Source organism: Gopherus flavomarginatus, chromosome 5 (assembly GCF_025201925.1).
Source record: "Gopherus flavomarginatus isolate rGopFla2 chromosome 5, rGopFla2.mat.asm, whole genome shotgun sequence".
Taxonomy (NCBI): Eukaryota; Metazoa; Chordata; order Testudines; family Testudinidae; genus Gopherus; species Gopherus flavomarginatus.
This window is the reverse complement of record NC_066621.1, coordinates 115,989,806-116,014,822: the sequence shown is the minus strand read 5'-3', so window position 1 is coordinate 116,014,822 and position 25,017 is coordinate 115,989,806. Positions and strand designations below refer to the sequence as shown.

Below are 25,017 nucleotides of genomic sequence, written 5' to 3'. Positions count from 1 at the left end.
TTGTTATGGGGTAGTAATAATAACTGACTTCTGTAATTTTATATCCTCAGATGAAAGGTGCTATATACTAAAAAAATCAAATGGTGAACTGTATTTAAAATTTTTGAATTTTGGACGTACTGAATATATGATGTAGCTGTCTTAGGGTGTGTCCCTCTATTAAAGAAATTTGTTGTGTTTAAACTCAGTTAATTATTTTTTTATCATGTCTAAGTGGAAGCTGTTGCATTAATATCCTGTTTGCAAAAAGAAGGCTGAGAAAATAATGCCTCTGAAGATCAGCTGATTTGGGATATGGTAGACAGAGTTGGCATATACCCTTTCTGTTTGCATAGTCTAACATGGTTTACGTTACTGCAGATAGTAGAGCTGGTGTAATTTGAAATGCGCGTATCTGTTTAAATTTTTAGGAAGACTTAAGAAATTATAGGTATTTGGTTTACCTTCAATTAGGGACTTTTGCTCTTGGGCATACTTGGAAAATAAGAACATTTATTCGAAAAAATCTATTAACCCTCTCCACCACCCGTTAGTACCGAAGGAATCTTTTTTGAATAGGAGTTTTCCTTTTATCATGCAAACTTCTCCTTTTGTCTGGACCAGGAGTGAAGCCATTATTATTATTATTTGTATTACAGTAACATCGACAGTCCTGAACCCATTGTTCTGGACACTGTATATACATATAGTACGACGCGGTCTCTGAACCCAAGAGCCTAACTAAACAGGATAGATGGAGGGTAAGAGAAAGGGAGTATTACTTTTCCCATTTTACAGGTTGAGAACTGAGACAGATAGAGTGACTTGCCTAAAACCATACAGGAAGTCTGTGTTAGAGCTGGGACAGAACCTGGCCTCCTACATCTGAGTGCAATGCCTTAACTATCATCCTTCCTCTCTAATAGCCATGATACTGTGTTAATTACATCAGTCTTCTGCTACTGACATAATTACAAAGTTATACATTCTTTATTGTGAATTTACAGCAGGCTCATTAAGGAGAAGATGCATCGTGAGGGGGAAAAATCTTGTTTGAAGCACACACCTCTTTGACAATTAGGAAAAAGGGCATGATAAACAGATAAAGGGTGAATCCATGTCGTACATACAACATATGTATTTAGTGTCAAAGCCCCTTGGTAATATAAAACAAACTATTCATAATACATTAACTTTTCTAATTTTCTTTTTATAGCCAAGTGGATTATCGAGCAAAACTCTGGGCTTGCAATTTTTGTTATCAAAGAAATCAGGTAAGAAAATGAAGTATTCAGACTATAGAATGACCTTCTTTTATAGGAGGGAAATGAAATTCACCATTCTTAAAATTATACATGTGAATTGGAATTGCCAACAGGCTGCTCAACATATGGATGTCTGCCCATTCTGAGATACTAGACTTGAGAGCTTTTACAGTAGTGATAGCTATCGTTTTTTATAGAAACAAATAATATATGCAGATGTTTATTTTTCAGTGTTTTTTCTGTAACTTGTAATTTTGAAATGTGTACTTAATATGTGTTGTTGTTGTTTTTTTTTTGCTTTTGCAGTTTCCTCCTACTTATGCTGGTATATCAGAGATGAACCAGCCTGCAGAACTTTTACCTCAGTTTTCTAGTATTGAATATGTAGTACAGGTAAAAAAAACACCAAATAAAATCTTTGACATTAAATTAGATTGACGCTAGCTATGTAGAATATGGCTTCTTTTACTTTTGTTTTGTTTTAGTAGTGATTAAAATGCAGTGAATAATCTACATGTTTTCAATTGTAGACCTTCAACCAGTATCATCCACTGGAAATGGAGAGTACTATTTTTGATTATAGTGACTATAATAAAATTATAGGAACATTATCTAATTATTAAGGGCAATACAAGAGAGGGAAGTTCTATATGTTCTAGAGATTTAAGCTTCTGTTGGGATGTGTTTCTTCATGAGAAATTGAGTTCACTTGTGCTTGTTTTGGGAAAATCGTTTTATTGCTGCTTGCCAACATAATTTAGATTAAGTTTTAGTGAATGGTCTTTGAAGTGAAGATTATATCTGAATAATCATAGATTGATATTGGAACCAATTTATTTCTAGGAGGTGGTGAGCAGTAAACTGGGTATGTTTCCAGATAACCATTTTTTGGCCTATCAGTTAATATAATTTAGATGTTCTTATTTAATTGTAACTCTGAAAGACCCTGGTTGTTGGTGAGTGGGATTGAATTTGGGACCTCTGAAGCTTAGTGTGTGAGCCTTTATTGCATGAGATAAAAGCTATGTGGCCCTTAGCCAACGGTGTAGCAGACTCATCAGTCTCAAGCTGGGCTGGGTGCTATTAGTGACAGAGTGCCAACCAAGCAGGCATAGCTAACATAATTTAGCTGTCTCCATTTTATCATGGTAGGGCATGGGAGTGTCTTAATAGAGATTAGTGGAGGAAAAAAGCCATGTAACAAGAAACTGTGAAAACTAAGGTTAATTAGACCGGAAAAGGAAGGAGTTTGAGGGGACTGCAGTGAGGCATTGAAATTAAGAAAGGTAAAGTTAAAATTTGTCAGCTCGTCTTTTTGGCTAGATTTGTAATACTAGATAAAAGGGAACACTTGCTGAAATTACAGGGGAAGCAATTTAGAAGGAATGAGGGGAACTGCTAATTTATAGAGACAAAGTATGGAATGAAATGTAACAGAGGATCAGAAGATCTAATACTGTTTCTGTTTTTTTTCCTAAGTTTGGATAAATTTAATGATCACTAGCAGCACTTTGAGTAATACTTTGTTTTTTATCTTGTAAGGTTAATAATTTTGAATCATGAAATGTTATCTGGTGAGGTCTGGAAGGAATTTTTTCTTTTATATTCAGCATTGCACTTTTGGATAGAGTTAATTATGGTATCGAGTTCACTCTCCTGTGCAGCATTAGGTATTGGCCACTGCCCGAGGTGGGGTTGCCAAATTGGATATAGCATTGGTCTGAGCTAGTGTGGCAAATTCTATATTTACTAAAATTAATATAACTGGAACAAAGTTTATTTTTGTAATTTAATTATTTTCTGTACAATTATATATTGCACAATGTGCTTGTTCACTCAGTTATTATTTCTTAAAGCGTGGTCCTCAGATGCCTTTGATATTTCTTTACGTTGTGGACACATGCATGGAAGATGAAGATTTGCAAGCCTTGAAGGAATCCATGCAAATGTCATTAAGTCTCTTACCACCAACTGCTTTGGTAGGGCTTATTACATTTGGGAGAATGGTGCAGGTCCATGAGCTTGGTTGTGAAGGAATTTCAAAAAGCTATGTCTTCAGAGGCACAAAGGACCTATCTGCAAAACAACTTCAGGTAATAGACAAAAAAACAATTAAAAAACCCTCAAACCCTGAAAATGATTGGAAGGGGGGAGGGATAGCTCAGTGATCTTAGCATTGGCCTGCTAAACCCAGGGTTGTGAGTTCAATCCTTGAGGGGGCCATTCAGGGATCTGGGGCAAAAAGCTGTCTGGGAATTGGTCCTCCTTTGAGTAAGAGGTTGGACTAGATGACCTCTGAGGTCCCTTCCTACCCTGATATTCTATGATAAAATAATCTGTAATCAAATTCTCTCTCTCTCTCTCTCTCCATATTTTTTGGACAGGAAATGTTGGGGCTTACTAAAGTATCTGTTTCACAAGTAGGCCGGGGTCCTCAGGTACAGCAGCCACCACCTTCTAACAGGTATTATTTAAAAAAACCAAACTCATTGCTAAATTGCTTTACCAGAAAACTTTACCTCATTATTTTTTTCTTGTGTGATTGAGGGTCATGCACTTTGTTGCTCTAGTACAGGAGTGGGCAAACTTTTTGGCCCAAGGGCCACATCTGGGTATGGGAATTGTATGAAGGGCCATGAATGCTCATAAAATTGGGGGTTGGGGTGCTGGAGGGGGTGAGGACTCCAGCTGGGGATGTGAGCTTTGGAGTGGGGCAAGAAATGAGGAGTTCAGGGTGTAGGAAGATACTCTGGGCTGGGGCCGGAGGTCGGGGTGTGGGATGAGGGCTCCAGCTGGGGGTGCAGGAGGGTGCTCCGGGCTGGGACCGAGGGGTTTGGAGTGTGGAAGGGGGATCAGGGCTGGGGATTGGGGTGTGGGAGGGGGGTCAAGGGTGCAGACTGTAGGTGGCGCTTACCTTAAGCAGCTCCTGGAAGCAGTGGCGTGTCCCCCCTCCGGCACCTATGTGGAGGCGTGGCCAGGTGGTTCTGCGTGCTGCCCGGTCCACAGGTGCCGCCCCTGCAGCTCCCATTGGCTGTGGTTCTGGGCCAATGGGAACTGCAGGGGCAGTGCTTGAGGTGGGGGCAATGTGCGGTGCCCCCTGGCTTCTCCTGTGCGTAGGAGCCAGAGAGGGGGACATGTCACTGCTTTTGGGAGTCATGCAGAGCCATAGAACATGTGGAGCAGGGCAAGCCCCGCTCCCCGGCTGGAGCTAAAGGGCTGAATTAAAACATCTGAAGGGCCAGATGTGGCCCCAGGCTGTAGGTTGCCCACCCCTCTCTAGTAGGGTGAGTGCTGTGTATTATCCTACTCTTTTAATGCAAATGGCTTTTCAGGTTTAAGGACCATCTGAGAAGGTTTCTGGGAAGCAGAATTTTAGCTTGGCTGTTCTTAGAGACCGCAAATGTAGCTTTGGAAGCTGAGACTGGAAGAGTTGTGACAATAATACATTTCCCATTGGAAAAGAATGGGGAAAGTCTGTTCCAGATAAGACTCCCCCTCTTACCATACATATTGGTCATTCTGTGGGGGTCTCTAATAGTCTAATTGCTTTAACCATTTCAAGGGATAACTAGAACACCTAACATTGTAGTGTAGATGGGCTCTTAGGCTGTAAAGTTGGTATAGGAGAATTAGAGTAAAAGGAGAAGGGATTCCACATCTAAGAATGCATTTGATTCACCCTTCAAAAAGATTTTACTAAAAGATCCCTGTCTACAAGGGTAGTTTGCTTACAGACATCAATATTTGTTGCCCTTCTACCATTTCCATTGCTTTTGACATGTTTATCATGACTTCTTCCAAAGATGTATTTTAACAAACTTACTGTGCTTCAGCACATTTGAGAATATATAGAAGTGCCATTTCTGTCTTCCTATGTATACAAATATATCCAACATTTTAAAATATATCAACAGAAGTGTTTATCCATATATAATTTGATCTTTCATTCTCTTAGATATGATGATAGACAAAAAAGGCTATTTGCCAAATAATTTATTGGGATTTAGATTCCTGGACAATTCTGAAAATTTTACCCCTTCACATTTTCATTTTGTCTTCCCTCCAAGATTATCCTCTTCTCTTTAGTGTCTGTCTCAGATTCCCATGGTGACCTGATTTGTTTTTGTCTCATGGCATTGTTTCTACCTGCAGTGCTCCATGTGGAGCTTCCTGTCTCCTCAGGCTGAGCATACCGTGTATGTAGTGCTTCCAGACCTTGCCAGCCTATTGAGCAAGAGACTGTGGTCTGAACCCAGATTTGGATTTTTGTCATTGCAATCTAACACATTGCCAATGAATTAGTAGTCCTGATTATCTTTTAAAAGGTTGTATAGCCAAAAGAATCCTAAAACTAACATAATGCCATTTATCTGTATTTAGATTCCTACAGCCAGTGCAGAAAATTGATATGAATCTTACTGATCTTTTGGGTGAATTACAACGGGATCCTTGGCCTGTTCCACAAGGGAAAAGACCTTTGCGTTCCTCTGGAGTGGCTCTTTCTATAGCTGTAGGACTCCTTGAGGTAATAGTTTTACCCAAAATTGTTTTTAAATGTCACTAGATCATTGTCCTACATAAAACCTTCTATGGTGGATGCTGCAATCAAAACATAACAATAACAGTCTCTGTAATTCATGTTTATTAGTCTTGTGTTCAGACTGAGACAAACATGACATATCCTGAATTTTCCTCTCTTTAATCTGAGTGCATGCTTTTCATTCTTTTTTTATATTCAACACAATTACATTACTACTGTACTTTATGGTTGTTTAGTTGATAACTTTTTGCCTTCTTGTCTAGATTAAAGGAAAGTCCACCAATCTTTTATTACTATATTAACTTAATATTTATATTGTTCCCAAAAGTGTGTGGGACACTCTACAAAGCAAGAATACCATCCCGATCAAAGAGCTGCGAATCTGTATTGAAAGTGTATTAAGCAAAGAGGGAGAAGGAAAAGGGATGCAGCCCAAGATTTTTAAAAATGCATTTTTTTCTTAGTTCTTGACTAATTTACGCAGTTATTTTTATTACCCTTTGTCTTTTAGTTGTTTAAATCATGCCTGTTTGCTCTGACTCTGCTACTTGTTACAAATCTTTTTTCTCTTTAATACCTATTTTTGTTCAATTCTTCAGTGTTTTGTAATTTCTTAGCCTTTTCCTTAATTTCTATTTTAGTTGTTTTTATTCCCTTCCTATTTTAACTCTTTCCCATTTTGATTTTTGTGACTTCTGTTTGGTTATAACTCTTTACTATTTAACACTATTTTCTGCAATTTTTTACCTTTAGCCAGTAGTCTATTCTTCCCATTCCCTTCTCTTTAAGAATTGTCCCTTTGCTTTGGATACTGAAAGCCAATGGTACTGTGGCAGCATACTTGTCTTAGCTCCTTCTTTCGAGTCTCTAAACAGCGCAGCCTTCTTTACCTGTAATGTTACTTTTCAGTCTTTGTAGTCATATGTTCAGATGATGATATCAGTTAAAAGTAGTGAAGGCAGCTTGTCAAGATGCTGATGGTTCACTGCTGGGCATGTGAAATCTTGCCTATGTTCTCCCCTATCCTTGTGCTCTTTCTTTGTTAATGGGATTTAATTTACATAATTTTACTTCCCTTTAAAGGTTGTATTTCCTTGCAGGAGTAACCTAGAAGGTTTCTTTATGATGTGTTTTTTTTTTTCTCCCCAACTAATCTGTACAGCATGGGAAGGGTCTCATTTTGGTTACGTTTAACTGAGATGTTTCATGTGCATGCACATATTTGATGGCTTTTTAAAAAAGAACATAGCAGAAAGTTGAGTGAGCATGTTTTATATCCCAGCTTAGCTTTAAAAGATTTGGGGAACTGTTGCTTTTTTTCTATGATGAAAATCCATTTTTGAGATTATTCTATTTTGGCATCTCCCAGGCCCAGGGTCCTTTTAACTTTTATTGTTCCTTGTTATGTCATTAAAGATGTATTGACACCAACTGGAACAAACTTTAATTTAAGGAAGTGAATTCAGTGCTAGTGAAAATTGCCAGGTTGGTTGCTCTGGTGATGACAGTCCTCTGTTTAGCTATAGAAGAGGTGGAGTTTGGGCAACAAACTGCAAGCTTCCCCTTGCTTTTATGCAGCTTCCAGGAGAGTCCACCTCTCAGGAGGAGAAACTAGTTCAGTCTCCATACTCATTCAGTTCTCTGCTGAGAGTGCCAGCATGACTGCCAGTTGTGTGGTGAACACCTCTCGAGTAGAAACTAGCTACTTGTTTTCTAACCACTAGTTTCACAGAGGCACAAAAGTCAACTGAAAAAAACATTTTATTTAGAACAATTCTGCCAATATCTAATATTTCCCCTCTCTTATATTTTTATCTCCCAAGACACTTGCATGGAAACAGGATGTTTTGTATAAAGATTCCATTTGTTTCTGCAGTTTATTTTCCATATTACATCATTATTTTGGGAGGACAACCATTTCAGTAACAAGTTGACGTAATGGCAGTAAGAGGAGGTTGTGATTTCAGAATAAGGAAGCAGATAAAATCTTGAAAGTTAAGATAGTCTCCTCCCCCCCACCCCCCATTCAGCTATTCCTAGTAATAACTAGTAGGGAAGGGGAAATGCCCAAAACACCATGAACCAGATCCTCAATTTGTGTAAATTATCTTAGCTCAGTTGAAGTCAGTAGAGTGGTGACCCTCAGAGGATCAGACCTCTGATATATGTAGAACTGTCTTAAAAGTTAAAAACACTAGTTTTAGTGAGGCAAGAATGGTATTTTAAGTTAAACTACTACTCAGAATTTTGAAAAAGAAATTCTAATTGTTTACTTTAGTCCAAGCAATACAACAGACACAAATTCGTAGTTGTTTCCTCTATTAATATTATGTAGTAACTGTTTATAGCAGAAAGAGTTGCTCTCTGAGATTTTCTTTCTGTCCTACAGTGTACTTTCCCTAACACTGGTGCACATATATTGATGTTCATTGGAGGACCAGGCACTCAAGGACCTGGGATGGTTGTAGGGGATGAACTGAAGTTACCTATAAGATCATGGCACGACATTGAAAAAGACAATGCCAATTATGTTAAAAAGGCTACTAAGGTAAGACTTAACAATATATGGGGAAGAGCGATGTAAATTTTTTTTATTTGACAGATAATTAGAATAATACATTTGATATTCCTATATGAATAAAGTGATATAGAACCTACGAACATTTTTGTTGTTGTTGTTGAATGTTCCTTGAATAACTACATATCTTTCAAAATTTCATAAGGATTTTCAGTACATTGAGTGAGAACCTGATTCAACTCCAACTGAAGTTACTGGGAGTGTTTCCACTGACTTCAGTAGGAGTTGGATCAGGGCCTTAATGCACAGTGATCTAGAATGTTAGCATTGATTTTTAAGTAGACTGCCTCCTTGAACAGCCTACCACAAATTACCTTTTAAACTGGCTGGGAAAAGCAGGGAATAGTCATAAAAAATTCTAGACCTTTCTCACCTAGTTTTTACTTCTCAAAAAAAATCTTTTAGCCAATGTTAGAGTATAATATGGATACAATTTAATTTAGCTGTTGTACAAGAATTCTTAGAGCTTCTGTTTTAAGTATGACGAGTTCAGTTTGCATATTGTTATAAATACATTTTAATCTTGTATTTAGCATTTTGAAGCTCTGGCTAATCGTGCTGCTACAACTGGTCATGTTATTGACATATATGCATGTGCACTAGATCAGACTGGTCTTCTGGAGATGAAGTGCTGTCCCAACTATACTGGGTATGTGTCTAATTTGTTTAAAGTAGTGTATGAAAGTGCACTTTCTTTTTAAAGTATTTCAAATATTGTGCTCATTACATTACAAAGAATACTAATGGCTTTGTTTTAGTTCCAAACGATAGAAGAAAAAATCACGACTCCATGTCTGTATACTGTGATTGTGGGTAGTTTGCATATAGACCCAAATTATTGTGAGCCTGAGAAGAATTTACCATCATAATTTTGGGTTTAATTATGAGGGTGTTTATTCTCATTATTTTTAACATTAAATATTTGGGGCTTAAATAGTGTGAATGTCTTTTTAAAATATTTAGCCTATGTACTGTTGCCAAATAATCTATTTTTATTTTCCATATATGTATCTTGAGCTTCAGTAATGCTCAGGCACACAACTTTTTCACAGTGATCTTTTATTTCTTTTACATTTTTGTTCTTCCTTTTGTCCTTTGATTGAGGGGGAAACCTTACTTCTTTAGATGTCATTTTTTTGAGTGTCTTGAATCTCTTCAAGATTTATAACTTGGTGCATGATGTACTGTGTATAGTGTGTTTTTGACCTCCCTGAAAACATTCTCTTTACTATTGATGTTGTGTTGGGTAATAAAGTAAGATTTTTCAGAACAGTGTGTTATATTTTGTATTGATTCTAGTCCAACTTCCTCTCATTTCACTCTGATGAAACTACTTTCATCAAGGATTCAAACAGCCCTCATTTGGCCACATCTTCAGTTCTTTAGTCCTTCCTTATCATCCTTGACCTCTCTACTGCCTTGCACTGTGGGTCATACCCTACTTGAGTGTCTTGCCTTCCTTCACCTTTCATATTACTGCCCTCTCTTGATTCTTCTCCTTCTCTAGCTGTTCTGAGTGGTTTGTGGAGGGAGGGTGGAGAAGGAGTGGGCTGTTGTCTTCCTTCTTTTCCCACTGCCCATGGGGATATCACTGAGATCTGTCCTTGGCGCCTTCATCTTCTTGCTTACCCTTTCTCTGGACATTCTGATTCACTCATGCAGATTTCAGCTACAGTCTCTGTGTTGATGACTCTCAAATTCTTCACTCCTGACTTGTCTCCATTTAGTCATATCTCTGACATCTCCTGGATGGCATCACCAGTAAATCTTACCATGGTCAAAACAAATACTGATCTTTCTGGTGAAACTCTCTGCTCTCCCCCATTCTGTCTCACTATGGACACCACCTTCACCCTTTCTGTCACTCAAGGCCATAGCATGGGGTTAATCTATCTGCACTGCCTCTCACATGTCCAAATCCTGCCACTTCTTGCTGCACAACTTTTCTAAGATCCATCTTTTCAGTCCTGACAGCTAAAATTCCCTCAGGCTTTCATAATTTCCCATATTGATTACTGTAACCTCTTGCTTTGTGGTCTCCTGGACTCTCATGTTACCTACCCCTCTACAATTAGTACAAAATTCTGTTGCTAAGATTATTTTCCATGCCTTAATGTGATCATGTCAACCCCTCTTTGAATCCCACTTCTAGCTCTTGTTCCTCTGTTACATCAAGTTCAAGCTTCTTGTACTTGGAGTCAAGGTGCTATGTAATTCTGCCCCATCCTCTGTCTCTTTCTGCAATGCCCCATCCCACGTTGGCCTCTCCAACAATACCAGCCTTGACATCCTGTTTTGTCTACTTGTTTCACTGTCTGCTGCTGTGTTGCCTGCTAGGCATAGGGTTGTTCTTTCTGAGCTGATCCCCATAGTTGTTTTCTCCATATTTAAATAACTCCTGAAGACCCACTTCTACTGTGATGACTGCCAGAAACTAGTTAATTTATAAAGGGAAAGTTGGAGGCCAGAACTTAACACACAACTTTTTATCAAATGTATTATAAAACATGGATGTCTTATATTTGTACACTGTGAGCACTACTGGGGATCAACATTAATTGTGTTTTTACGCTCATTTCTTAAATGCTAATCAGATAGATTTAAAAGTCCTTCACTGTTTAGTATGAGTAGTTGCACTGCAATCTGTAATCACAGTAATTTCATCGTCACTGAGCACTGCTGAGCTAACACACAAAATGTGTTTTATGAGAATAAATTCAGGTTTGAAATAATTACTTATCTGACAGAGGCAAAATTATATGGGAAAGTATCAGAATATTAGGATAAGTTAATCAACGGATGCATTTCCATAAGGCAGGGTTAAAAACTAGCTGTAATGATAAACTCCAGTGCAATGTTTTCTCCAGTTGAAGCTTTTGTTTTGTATTAAGGGCCTGATGACCTTGACGTGCTGATCTTGTAAGAAACTTGTTTACAAAGTTCCCCATTGTGCTTTATAATGAGATAATTGAAAGTAGTCCCTGTTAAGGTGATTTTGAAGAAAATGTTTGAGTGTTTCAGAATGAACTGTTTTTACTTTGAACTCTGAAGATATATCTACACTGCAGTTAGAAACCCGCAGCAGGCCCGTGGGCTCAGGCTTTGGGGCTGTTTAATTGTAGTATAGACTTCCCAGCTTGGGCTGGAGCCCAGGCTCTAGCACCCTCAGGGAAGTCTACAGTACGATTAAACAGCTCCGCAACCCAAACCCCCGAGCCCAAGTCAGCTGGCACAGGCCAGCCATAGGTGTCTAATTTCAGTGAAGATATAGTCTTTGGTAGTTCTTTGAGAGGTAAGTTAAGTATATCCTGTTTGCTAAATGAATGCATAATAAGTAGTCCAGATGCTTTTAAGTTGTGTTTCTGTGTGTTTTATCTTGGTATTTTTTTGGTCTTTCATCCAGAGGCTACATGGTAATGGGAGACTCTTTCAATACATCCTTATTCAAACAAACATTTCAGAGAGTATTTACCAAAGATATGCAAGGGCAATTTAAAATGGGATTTGGTGGCACTTTAGAAATAAAGGTAAGAGTCAAAATTTAATATGAATATTATTAGGGTCTGGTGTTGTATTCTCTCCTTCCACTTCCCCTTAGGTACCACTGCAGATGTGGTCAGACTCTAACTCATGCATAAGTTAGAAATTCAGAAGTTCTAACATATTAATTCTAGTGTTGTCTTTGCATTGCTTGTAGTAGCAGTTCAGTAACTTTTCATTTTAAACCTTTATTTTTAGGGATTTATTACTTTACCATAAAAATAAGGTCTTGAGGCAAGAGTGTTTGGAATCCTGTTTCTCTTATTTCGGCAAAACTATCCTTAATCCCACATACCTGCTAATCATCTGAGGCTACGCGTATCCAGCACAACATGCCTCCTTGGGGGCTACAATGTGTGGGCAGGCATGGTAGTTAGCCCTCCTAGCACATTTTGAGCATTAAGGAGAGATCCTTTTCTGTTGCTAGCACTGGGATAAAATACTTTCTATATTCTTTCTTCCCAGCCTTCCTCCCGCTATTGCACCTGTACAGTAGAGGCTAGGATCCAATGAAAAGTAGAATCTGTATCCTAAATTCAGATATATACATGGATAATTGTCCTGAGAGATTTTGTTATATATCAGAAGAAACAAAATAATATACTAGGCACGCTAATGTGAGGAAGCGTGAAGCAAATTTTAACTAATGTGAAAACTAATGTGGTCTGCTGTAGTGGGAATTCAAAAGGTCAGATGATTGTTTGGTACCTTTCAGTGCTTGTTTGTCCCCTCCTTTATGTATGGCTCAGAAACCTGGGAGCAACTGTGACTAGGGAGAGTTCCTGGTAGCATGCCTTCAACAGAGGTGTCCTGCCAGGGCCCAGAGTTGGTGTGGAGGTACAAGGGCCATCATTGTACATGCACGCTGGCCTCCCACAGATCCTCGAGAGTCAATTGTGGGGTCCGAGGGCTTTTTCTTGTGGCGGGGGGGACCTGCCCCATCAGGAAAATGATGAGGTTCTCATGGGCAGGTCCAGTCGGGGGGGGGGGGGGGGACCAGGAGGGCCATTTGGCCTGGACCTCAAGCTCAAAGGGGGCATCAGATTTAGACTTGTGTTAATTTTTTGGCATTTGATAAGTTTCGCAACTTATTTTTATGTGCATTGCTATCAGACCAAAATGTGATGCACGCTCTCAGCTTAGATCTTCAAATTTAAGCAAATAAGAGATTTGATTTGGTAAAAGACATAACTTTTTTGTTAACTGATACAGATTTTATCATTAAAGAATTAAAAATGTTCATAAATATTAATAAAAGTATAATATAATATAGGTATAATATATTATTGATAAATATTAATACAAATGTAATATATTATCAATATAATAATATATTGGTTCTGATGGCACAAGATTAGACCGTGATGAACGTGTCCCCTCAGATCAGCTGATTATATAAACAAACCATGACTAGTGGCTGGTGCTGGATCAAGTGCGTGTTGAAAGATAGACAATTGTTACAATTTAGTGTTTATAGTTTATGTCTAGTTGACTAAGGCATTATTTATGTGTGAGAATTCCTCATTATTATCTTCATATGGTAGCTAATAGATGTGACGGTTGGTTGGTTGAGCCCTAGCTTGGTAGCTTGGCCATCGTCATTGACTTTCATAGTCTGTAGGCCTAGATTCAAGAAGGAGATGTGCCAACAGTAACAGATGCAGAAGAAGAGCCCGTGTTCGATCAATAAATTCAACAGCAACAGGAAGATGTAGATCTTACGCAGCAAGAGCAATTCATGAGTACTACAGGCTTGACTGTGACTGACATTGGAATTATTGACAAGAGCAATGCTGCCCAAATGCAATCTTTTCTTCAAATTAATTGTTTTGAAATTTCAAGTAACTTTCCACGAGATGCTGATAATCATGCTTTCCCTACTCGTCTGCTGACAAAAACTCTTCCAAGTGGTGAGATGTGCACAAGAGACTGGTTATGCTGGAATATGGAAAAACAATCTCAGTACTAGCAGCAAAGAGTCCTGTGGCACCTTATAGACTAACTGACGTTTTGGAGCATGAGCTTTTGTGGGTGAATACCCACTTCGTCGGATGCAGGACTGTGCACCCCGCTTCATTTTGGACAAAAGTGCTGCAAATGCATTAATTCTCTCTGATCAATCAGGATGGAGCATCAACAGAGGTTGGAGGAAGTTGAAAGACCGAATATCATCACATGAGAGTTTAACATCACAGAAAGAAAACTACGTTACATAGAAATCAGCCAGTCAGGCAGCACCAACTGAAAGTTCAGTTGAGAATTTACTCTTGACTGAACTCTGTACAGAAACTAATAACTGGAAGGAACTTCTTGAGCGCATCCTGAATGTCATCCTCTTTCTTTCTGAGCGATGATTGGCTTTCTTTGGTTCCAGTATTGGTGATCGTGCAAATGGAAACTTTCTAGGCATAGTTGAGCTCCTCAGCAGATACGACCCACTTTTATCAGAGGACGTAAATAGTGTTCGAGAATCGCAAGAGAGTCAAAAGCGCATGCAAGTCCATTATCTCTCCACATGCATACAGAACGAGTTTATAGAGCTATGTGGGTCAGCCGTACGAACAACAATTCTTGATGAGATTCAAAATGCCAAATATTTTTAAATCACTGCTGATTGTTCTCACAGGCAACAGATTACTATGGTTATTCAGTATGTTAAGATTGTAGATAGCTCAAAATTTTCAATTGAAGAAAGGTTTATTTTGTTTGATGATTTCACAAGAAAAACTGGAAAAGAAATTGCTGCTTGAGTGCTAGCAATTCTAGAAGGTTTTAAGTTAGATTTTCAAGTCTGCATTGGTCAAGCCTATGACAATGGATCTAATATGGCTGGGAAGTACAAAGGTGTACACGCAGTTCTGCTTGAGCATAATTCAAACTGTATTTTCTCCAGTTGTGGAAACCGCGCATTAAACCTTGTAGGTGTTAACTGTGCTGACTCATGCAAGGAGGCAATTACTTACTTTGGAACTGTTCAGCAAATGTACAATCTCATCAGTAGCAGTCCGCAAAGGTGGGAGATTCTGAAGCAATATCTTCCTGTTTCACTGCATGGGATATCCAAAACTAGATGGTCTGCATGGATTGATGGTTGTCAACCAGTTGCACAGCATTTGAATTCAGTGAGAAAGACTTTAAATGAGCTTGAATCTCTCAGTCTCATTGCTCAAGCTCTAACTGAACTTCAGTCCATTCAGAAGCACATGTCCACATTTGAATGCATTCTGATGTCATCTTTGTGAATGAAGCTATTTATAATGATCCACCAAACTAATCTGGTAATTGAAGAACGCAATGCTACACTTAATGTTGAGAGGGATAACATTGAAAGTCTTATCAATGACATTCAGCTGATTCGTGAACAATGGGATGTGATCCTGACTGAATCCAAATTAGTAGCAGAGAATATTGGCATTTCATCTGAGTTCTCCACCGATCGCAATTTACCTACTGAATCTGATGTCGAGCAGCATTACAGAGTCAATGTCTTCCTTGTAACCATCGACTCTATTCAATCAGGTCTTACACGTTGATTTGAGTCACAGTGACTAATTTGTACCCTTTTTGGGTTTCATTGGCAGTTCAGCAGACTGAGTAATGAAGATCTACTTTTTGCAGCTGAACGATTTCAGCAACAGCACAACAAAGAAATCTCAAAAGATCTCAGTGACGAGGTCATTGTAGTCAAACAAATATATTCCATGAACTTTAAATTGGATTGCAAGTCAAAGGAATTGCTTCAAGAAATACTCGAACTTGGACTCTGTGGGATGTTTCCTAATATCACAATTGCATTGCGTATTTTTGTCAGTTTGCCTGTATCAGTGGCTTCAAGTGAACACACCTTCAATGTGTTGAAGCAGGTAAAGAACTATCACCGTTCAGCTATGGGACAAGAGCGTTTGAATGGGCTGTATGCTTAATATCAACTGTGACATTGCACAAAAGCTAGATTTTCCCTCAATAATTAGTACATTTGCACAGAAAAAGGCTAGAAAAGCATTTGTTAAATAAAAAAATATTCAAATTATATCTCACTCTTTTTTTTTGGTGCCTTATTTTGTTTTCATGTATCGTCATTTTCTATTTTTATTATGGCTAGGGGCCTCAAAAGCTGGAATTGGCGTGGGTTTCTCTGGACCTCTGAGAGGGCCTGCTCCTGGGTATTTCCTTTCCCAAAGCCCCCCTCAGGAGGATTTTATTACTGGAAGTAATGATCTGGCCTTCTTTTGTACGAACTTAGCTATGAATTTGGCTGAAGAAATTGGCAAGGATAAATAGAGAAACCCAACTCTTTCAGGACACCGTTGTACAGTACAATTGTATCAGAATCATTTAAATTATTAGATGTTGCTTTTACCAAAGCATGTTTAGGAGATACAGAATAGTAATATGATATTTGTACAATCATATGGCCCATCCCACAGCCCCTCATCTGAGCCTCATATCATGAATATTTTAACGATTGTATCTACAGTAGAAAATGCCTTTAGTTGTGTGATGTAGACATCACCCATAATGTGCTTTCTGGGGCTCTCAGAGGTCTAAGTAGTAGCCGGTGTTCTTTATATGCTATAATTCATAAACAATACAATTTCAGACTTAGAAAACTACACATGTAGCAGAGTTCACTCTTTAGACTTAGGCATGTTTGCAGCAGCAGTTGGCTTTGCTTGCTGAAAGAATTATAAAAGTACTGAACATCCTACGTATTTATAACCTCTTTTAAAGGTGTGGATGAAACACTGAATGCCTAGTTAAAAAAAAAATGTTATTTTATCGGTGTTGAATGTATGAGTAAGCATAGCTCAATATGTGACCTGTTTTTCTTTTAAATATAAAGACCTCAAGAGAAATCAAGATTTCAGGAGCTATTGGACCCTGTGTCTCTCTCAATTCCAAAGGACCTTGTGTGTCAGAAAATGTAAGTATGTTTGTTGTAAGTGAGTGCAATTTTGAATTGCCAGAAAATAAGACCTAGGTTTTATGGATTTGTAAAGAAATGTACTGGTACTACTTAATTATTGGATCAAAGCCACTGTATAAATCGTTATCAGCATTTTAAAATTTGTTCATGAACAGTTTTTCAGATATGCTCCTGACTCACGCCTCAAGGCCCTCAGTCATCAGAGGGCTATATACAGAGTCTGGTGAATTTAGGTGGTTAGGTTTTTTAAATATATTGGATGTATTTTAATTCTCTGGTTTTGGATGGACACCAACAGTGAGGTAGTCTTTTCACTGTGTTCTCTGCTCTGTCATAAGACAACAGTACCATGAAGCCCTACATCCTGTGACCCATTTATGTTGTATAATGACGTTGCATCAATATGTGGTAGTCTATCAATATGATATAATGTAAAAACACACAAAAACATGCACCACCCAACTACAAATACACCTCTACCTCGATATAACGTGACCCAGTATAACATGAATTCAGATATAACGTGGTAAAGCAGTGCTCCGGAGGGGGGGGGCTGCGCACTCTGGTGGATCAAAGCAAGTTTGCTATAACGTGGTTTCACCTATAACGTGGTAAGATTTTTTTGGCTCCCAAGGTAGAGGTATATAGCAAAAATAAGTATTAAACCAGTAATGGGGAATTCAACATTTAGGAAGTTTGATAAGTATCCAGTATGTAGGAGTTTATTTCACCCAATGGTAGCTTCTATCTAGCCCCAAGAACCTTCCTTGCATAATCACCATCTCTCTCCTAAGCCAACCTTGTTCCCATACAGTTATACCTCTGGCCTCTTTCTTAGAGGAAGTTTGGTAGCCTGTTACCTCTATCTGACTTTCCTGCTGCCACCTTTGTGATGGAGGGATACCACCTTCTTTTTCCCTTTCCATTCCCTTCCTGTGATGTCTATCCTTCCATACGCTGTCTGTGCCATCTTGGGAGTGTCCCTTATTGCCTTCCATGTGGATTTGTTTTGATTTCTTCTGCCCCCAACTGTGCCTGTTCTTCTGCTCTTTCTGAGGGAACTGGCCTGCAGCTGCTGCTCATGTTGGCAGCCTCTCTGCCTCTAGAAGCCAGCAGAAGGAGCCTTGAGGATCCATAACACAGAGGAAATAGTGGAAACAGTGGCCTATAGTGATCAGATGCAAGAAGTGCAGCATTTTTTAATTGTTCTATAGGTATATTAGTGAACAACAACAAAATATTCCTGTTTTAAAAATTATTCTATATAATTTATTTACAGGAGATAGGAACAGGAGGTACATGTCAATGGAAGATCTGTGGCCTTAATCCCAATACAACTCTTGCGCTGTATTTTGAGGTGGTCAATCAGGTAAGAGGAGTTTCACTCCATTTATAATAAACTCAAAACACAGTGGTTTTATTTTTATGTAAATCTTGAATACTGTATTTTATTTTTACTACTCCCTCAACCATTCCCACACAATCTATTACCATCCTCAGTCAAGTTGAGTTGACTTTGTTTATAAATGATACATTACGTACACCAGCAGCGATCCATTTACTGAATGACGGATATCAGAAGATAGAAAAACAAATAAGTGTTTATTAGTTGTAAAGTGTTTACTTTTATTTATATACATCTATAAATATCTATATCTGTCTCTCTCTCTCTCTCTCTCTAAACCTAGATAATTGTAAGCTTCAATAAACAGATACTCTGGTGATGAGAGAAGAATTGGTATACTGTAGTTGGAGGAAAAATTGGATAGTTACATTGTACATTGCTTCTAACCAGATATATGAATATGCAGCTTTACATTGTTGTGCATTTTTTTAAATTAGTTAAAAAAAAAACAAAACCAAAACAAAACAAAAATAAAAACAAAACACCAAAACAAATCTCTGATCTTTATAAATATTTTAGCAATTTTTCAGATTATTGTAAACATTCTTTAATATGCATTGTTGGATTGAATTAAGCAGTCCCATGTTTTGATTTTCCAGTACATTTGTGAACAGAAACCAGAGTGGTACTTCCTGGAATAAATTGCTGATATTTTAGGTTTCTCTCTCTCTTTAGGTGAAGGCAAAGGGTTCTGCTCCAGATGAATAAAGACTTATTTCAATTTGCAGAGAAATCTATTCTGTACCTCCTGAGAAGAGAGAGAAAAAATAATTCCTTATTTTTTTTAATAGGCAAAAGTACAATGTTCTCTTTAAAATCCTTAGTAATATTGACTCAAAATACCCATATGTAACAAACAGCAATTGTAAGAGCTCTGCATTACCAAATAGATGTTGAGAGTTTGGAAAATAATGTAGTTCTTTAGTAGTAAGTGAATGTATTTTTCTGTACTGTATTTCTGTTTTAAAATATGGATTGTTTTGGTTGTCAGATTGAATGTTATAGATCAGATGTTAAAATGTAGGCACCTCCAGTTGTGCACATCCATTTGTACATGCCTAACATAAACAAATACTTGATGTATGCATATAAATCAGGGATTTATGTACCTAAATTGGCCAATTACTTGCTATCTGCATGAGCAAACATCTGATTTTCATGTATAAATTAGATGTACACAAATAGCTACCCCCACATAACTTTGAAAATGTGGTCCTTTGTATGAAATTCTACTATCAAACTGCTGGTTATTCTTTCAGTCTAGATAGGGGGTTTTAAAAATCTACGTTTGTTATTCCTGAAGCATATTTAAATTGTTAATTATTGGAAGTGTTATGGATTAACTGGAAATGCTTCACACTTGAAGAAAACGAAAGTTTTATTCCGTTCATCTCTGAAGAGGGAGGACGCTGTTTCCTCAAGCCATTGTGGCAAAGATTTCAAACATGACAATCTGTATCTTGCACCCAGATATAGTAGGAGAGAACAGAGATGCAAAATAAGTTCTGAGCAAGACTTGTAGCAATCCTCATTTTTAAAACTAAGATTAATTCAAATGAAAAGGTATGAAAATCTTTTAGATTCAGTAAGTGGTTATAAGCATTGGAAGAATAGATATGACAGACAGCTTTTGTGAAATAAAAATTGAAAAGAGACCTGCTCAGTGATTGATGATTTACATTCACTTTAGATTTACTTATTAAAGTCCCTGTGGACCTAATTTTTTTTACACTCTTGCAAAAAGTGCCAGTGTCCTACATAATTATTAGAATAATTACATTCTGCCCACTTACTCTCTCTGCATTAGCAGATGGATACATATTCTTCCCTCCTTGTCTGAAACTGTGGTGTAATATTGCTTTTCTTATTGAACAGCTTCGTCATTATACCTCATTTTTTGCTGCATTTCAGTGGTAGGTGAAATGTTTCATGTATAGTTGGTAAAGCACTCAGGGGATCCTTCAACATGAAAGGGGTCACATAAATAAAATGTTAAGCCTCTGTTTTTAAAATTAGGATGATATCTGCCTTCATTAAGATGAATTGGATATAATTTGCCTTCCTCTTTGTGAATTTTCACTAGACAGCGACCCCCAAGAAATTTATAGTATGTTAGAGATGTATCGTATGCTTCACTTACATTTAACAAGGTAGTCTTCTATTTATGGTTTACTTCTATTTCTGTTAGGTTTGTACTGCCGTTCATTTGAGAAATCCTAATTTGTAGAAAAAGGCGAACTGCTATTTTTTCCCCTTCAGTTGCAGAGTATGATGTTTTCAGTGTATTTCCCCCATTTCATGTTGTTTAATCTATATACATTAATATCTGGTATGCTACGTTCTTTTGTACAGTTGAGTTGAAACATAGATTTAACCCAGATGTTTGCAGCACTGATCGTATTGCATTCCTTTTCTACTGAAATATGATTGTCACAAAAAGTTTCATACAAACAATAAGGAGTTTAGCATATCAGTAGTTACTGTGATATGGGGGAAAGTTAACATAAAATCAGCATTAGCCAGTGATCATTCTATACGTGCTTGTATATAAACTTTTGTAAATCATATCTATGGTTTTGGGATTTAACAATTGCTAACATAGTTTTAAAAGTCAACCTTACACAGAAGAGTGTGTAAAATGACGATTTAATAAACTCAGCAAAGAATCCTGTGGCACCTTATAGACTAACAGACATTTTGTAGCATGAGCTTTTGTGGGTGAAGTGGGTATTCACCCACGAAAGCTCATGCTACAAAACATCTGTTAGTCTATAAGGTGCCATAGGATTCTTTGCTGCTTTTACAGATCCAGACTAACATGGCTACCCCTCTGAGATTTAATAAACTAACACTTCTCAGTATCCACTTAATGTCAGGCATATTTTGAAAACTAAAGTGATGGATACTTGTTTCAGAGGTATAAGAGTCATACTTTACTAGTTATATGCAGTGGTGGTGTTGCTGTATTGATCCCAGGATATTAGAGACACAAGGTGGGAGAGGTAATATCTTTTATCGGATCAATTTCTGTTGGTGAGAGAGACACAAGCTTTCAAGCTTACAGAACTCTGTATCTCACTCAGTTATATACTGTACTGTGACTCTACTAATCTGGGCTTTGAAATTTTAGTTTGCATCAGAATTCCAGTTTCTATGACATGCTGTAAATTATTGTTAAGCATTTTCACTACTTCTGGTTTAAGGGACAATGACAAATAATTGTACATCGTTTGTTATTTTATTATCAGTTGTTTTTAATCTTTAAAAATAGAATTCCTTTAACTCTTTTAAACCTCACAATAACGCCCCTGCCATAATGTGAAATCGCGTATAACGTGATCATAGGTTGGCTCCCCTTTAAGGCATAATACCAGTGATCTCCAACACCATGGCAGAGAGAAGCTGTGGCCCCGCACCTGTCGGGGACAGAGAACTCCGAGGCTGCAGGCGCCAGTGCTTTCTTTCCCCGGCAGGTGCGAGGCCACAGCTTCTCTTGAAGCTGGAGAGAAGCCGCAGCCCTGCACCTGCCAGGGACAAAGAGCACTGGCGTCAGCAGCCTCGGAGTTCTCTGTCCCCGGCAGGCGGGGGACCGCGGCTCCTCTCCCCTGCTGGGCACTAGGGGCACTAGGCGGCGCACATCAATGCACCGCGTGGGGGACCACAGACTTAAACTGACCGGCTTGAAACCCCGCTATATCGCGACCCCACATTTATCGTGATGGAATTTTTTGGATCCCAAACATCGCATTATAGCGGGGTTTCACTGTACCATTAAGAAATTACTCATATCAGACATTGATTCACCATATTGTGCTTTACAATGGTAACATTTACAAGCAACACTAAAGTTACTTCCTTATATCTTTCAGGAATGCAAATATTTGGGTAGTTTAACTAGTTTCAAAATAATATTGAACTTATATATTTTACAATAGTTTCCTCTCAGGAAATTAAGGAGGAAATCTTCAGTATTGCCAACTCCAAATATTAAAAAACAAAATTATGAGCCATATCCCCAAAAATCGTGAGATTAGCTAAAAATTATGAATTTAAAATGTTTTGGGTTCTTTGAGTTTGCCATTTGGTTTTTGAGCCTTTACGGTGCAGTTGGGTCACATTTTTTAAGCGTTTCACAGTACACATGAAGTTTAGAACCTTTTTTTCCTAATGATAGCTGAGACTTTCATGTAATCACACAAACCTGGAACCTGTGACTTTAAGTAGAACCACCCAATATTGTGACACTTGCAATAAAATCGTGAGTTGACAATACATCCTCTTTCCAGATCTTTCCCCCAGCTCGCACCTACGTTAGGTGAAGCGTATTAATCCTATCACTACACACCAAAAGCTATCAAGTATACAAAATGAACAAAAAGAAAAAAAGCATATTGCTTTTTCTCTAACGTCTTTCCATTACAGTAATCTTGGGTGGTGTTGGTAGGTTTAAAAACAATTATACAGAAATTGGATTTTTCAAATCAACAGTGTCTCTTTAAAACTTTGCAGCTGGTATGATGATTTTTTGTAATGTAGGACTTTCTCCATTAGGTTACTGTAATTTTAAAGTTAGACAAATTTTGGACTTAAATCTGTAGCTCAAGATTGACAGTGAGTTTACTGGCTTACATTTTTTATCCACTAGACATTTGCTGAGCATATTAGATTTATTAAAGTAGCTTCTTTCATATAATTTCTAATTTCAGAATGGATTTTGGCAGTGATAGGAATCCTAATATGATGATTATATTACAGAATCTTAGTGAGATTTTGTTAAATTTTTTTTAAACACAGCACAATGCTCCAATTCCTCAAGGTGGACGTGGTGCAATCCAGTTTGTGACTCAGTACCAGCATTCAAGTGGACAGAGACGTATCAGAGTAACCACAGTTGCCAGAAAGTAAGCTTTAATTATGATGAATTAATTTAGCAACAGTGTGATACACATCTGTTGCATTTCAAATAGAATTATTCAGTTATTTAACCAATTGAGTGCTTTTGGATGTACAGTGCACATGGCAAGGATTGTGCCTCTGACACTATGTATGTCTTCTGGATGAAGAGCTATAAGGCATCCGATTTCCAAGAAGTTGCGGGGCTGAATGGAAATGACCCAAATCCTTGTAGATGAAGAAAGAATCTCTGGGCGAAATTCTATGGCCTGTGTTTTGCAGGTGTTCAGACTAGATGATCATAATGGTCCCTTATGATCTAAAAATCTATGAATGTTAGATCTATCAGAAGGTTGTTATATACAATTGCTCCTCCACCACCAAAACCCTCACCTGCAGTTTCATAGGTTCAATTAGCGTCACAATTAGTTTGCTTAGAAAATGGAGGTTAGACATTAAGAAGGCTGTTTGCAACACTGAGTGATGTTTTCTTTAGTATTGGGCAGACTATTGCATGTTTAATTTCGTTGTAGATTCCCCTTAACAAAGGAGGTGTTGGCAGTCACTGTTAGCATGAGTCCCAGGTTGACTTACACTTATTACATTATATTTAATTAACAGCTTCTCAGTACTCAGTAGAACAGACATTGCATGCACACAGTACACTCATTCCTCACTATCTGCAGGGGCCCAAAATTAGGGCACAGAATGACACACAGACCCAGAATGAGAGGCATAAGGCAGTTATTATTTTAGGAATCAGAATGTGATTAATTTTCAATTTAACATTTTCTATAACCTTCCTTTCGTAATTCAGCATTTTTGATGTAAATTACTTATAATAATAGTGACATTACATTATGTTTTTGTGGGTGGAGCTGCATTTTGATTCAAAATTAGGAGAATTCTGAAGAGAAGCGGCAATTGGGAAGTAAAGAGTCCAGCTGAACTAAGATCTTGGAATTCCAACATGGGCTTGTCTGTTATGAAATTGCTACAGCTAGGCTGTTTACCTTAATTTTAATAGAATATCCTGAGTCTGGATGTTTTTCCTTTAGATATGGTAAAAATGATTGCTTTTCTTTTACAGCTGGGCAGATGCTCAGACACAGATCCAAAACATTGCTGCTTCTTTTGACCAAGAGGCAGCTGCCATTCTTATGGCCAGATTGGCAGTTTATAGGGCAGAGACAGAAGAAGGACCTGATGTACTTAGGTGGCTGGACAGACAGCTGATACGACTGGTAAGAAGACCATACTAAAAGTGTTAAATCAGGTTTTTCTCTCCAAGTTTACATTGTTAAAGTAATTTATATGTCCAGTGGTAAGCTGTAAATGCTGTATACAGAGAGACTGAATACTTCATCACCACCACCACCAAGAATGCATCGCTAATGAAAATTTCCTATTAATTAAAGTAGTTATGATTTTAGTTAGTATAGTATAGTTAGATTTTTAGATAGTATGTGTTCAACTCTCAGCACAGAGTCACTGCTCTGAAGCAGCCGAGTATCAAGAAGTTTAAAATAAGATTAAAGATCTGGCTCTGGGGAGTGGAAATGTCAAGCTGGGTGGGGGTGGAGAGAAAGAAGAAAAGTATGCATTTCAGCCTAATTTTGCAACCGAGAAAGTTGAAGTGTAGCTTACCACAGTTAGGATGGACACATAAGACATGAAAAGAAATTGATTACACTTGGGGAGTATATTGAGAAGTGTATATGCTTAAATACAGTCTGTATCTTCAGTGGCTAAGATGGCTGTGGATATAGCCATCTGAAACTCCCCTTCTTTTGCCTCTCTTCTCCCAATTGGTTTCTTATGGATTGTCTAAATGCCTGTATACTATTAAACTACATCTAGATAAGTTGCAAAAAGCTATTTCTAGCTTCA

General features: G+C 37.9%; 1 protein-coding gene across 1 annotated transcript in view; it reads left to right on the top strand.

Annotated features, from left to right (window-relative positions):
• Positions 1-25,017, top strand: part of SEC23A (SEC23 homolog A, COPII coat complex component) — a 46,873-nt gene that overhangs the window by 11,395 nt on the left and 10,461 nt on the right. The window contains exons 3-14 of the mRNA XM_050953875.1: positions 1,196-1,253; positions 1,551-1,637; positions 3,101-3,337; positions 3,629-3,708; positions 5,625-5,769; positions 8,174-8,332; positions 8,896-9,011; positions 11,766-11,889; positions 16,746-16,826; positions 18,109-18,198; positions 23,029-23,135; positions 24,218-24,371. Coding sequence (XP_050809832.1) covers positions 1,196-1,253; positions 1,551-1,637; positions 3,101-3,337; positions 3,629-3,708; positions 5,625-5,769; positions 8,174-8,332; positions 8,896-9,011; positions 11,766-11,889; positions 16,746-16,826; positions 18,109-18,198; positions 23,029-23,135; positions 24,218-24,371 — 1,438 coding nt within the window. The remainder of the gene's footprint in view (positions 1-1,195; positions 1,254-1,550; positions 1,638-3,100; positions 3,338-3,628; positions 3,709-5,624; positions 5,770-8,173; positions 8,333-8,895; positions 9,012-11,765; positions 11,890-16,745; positions 16,827-18,108; positions 18,199-23,028; positions 23,136-24,217; positions 24,372-25,017) is intronic.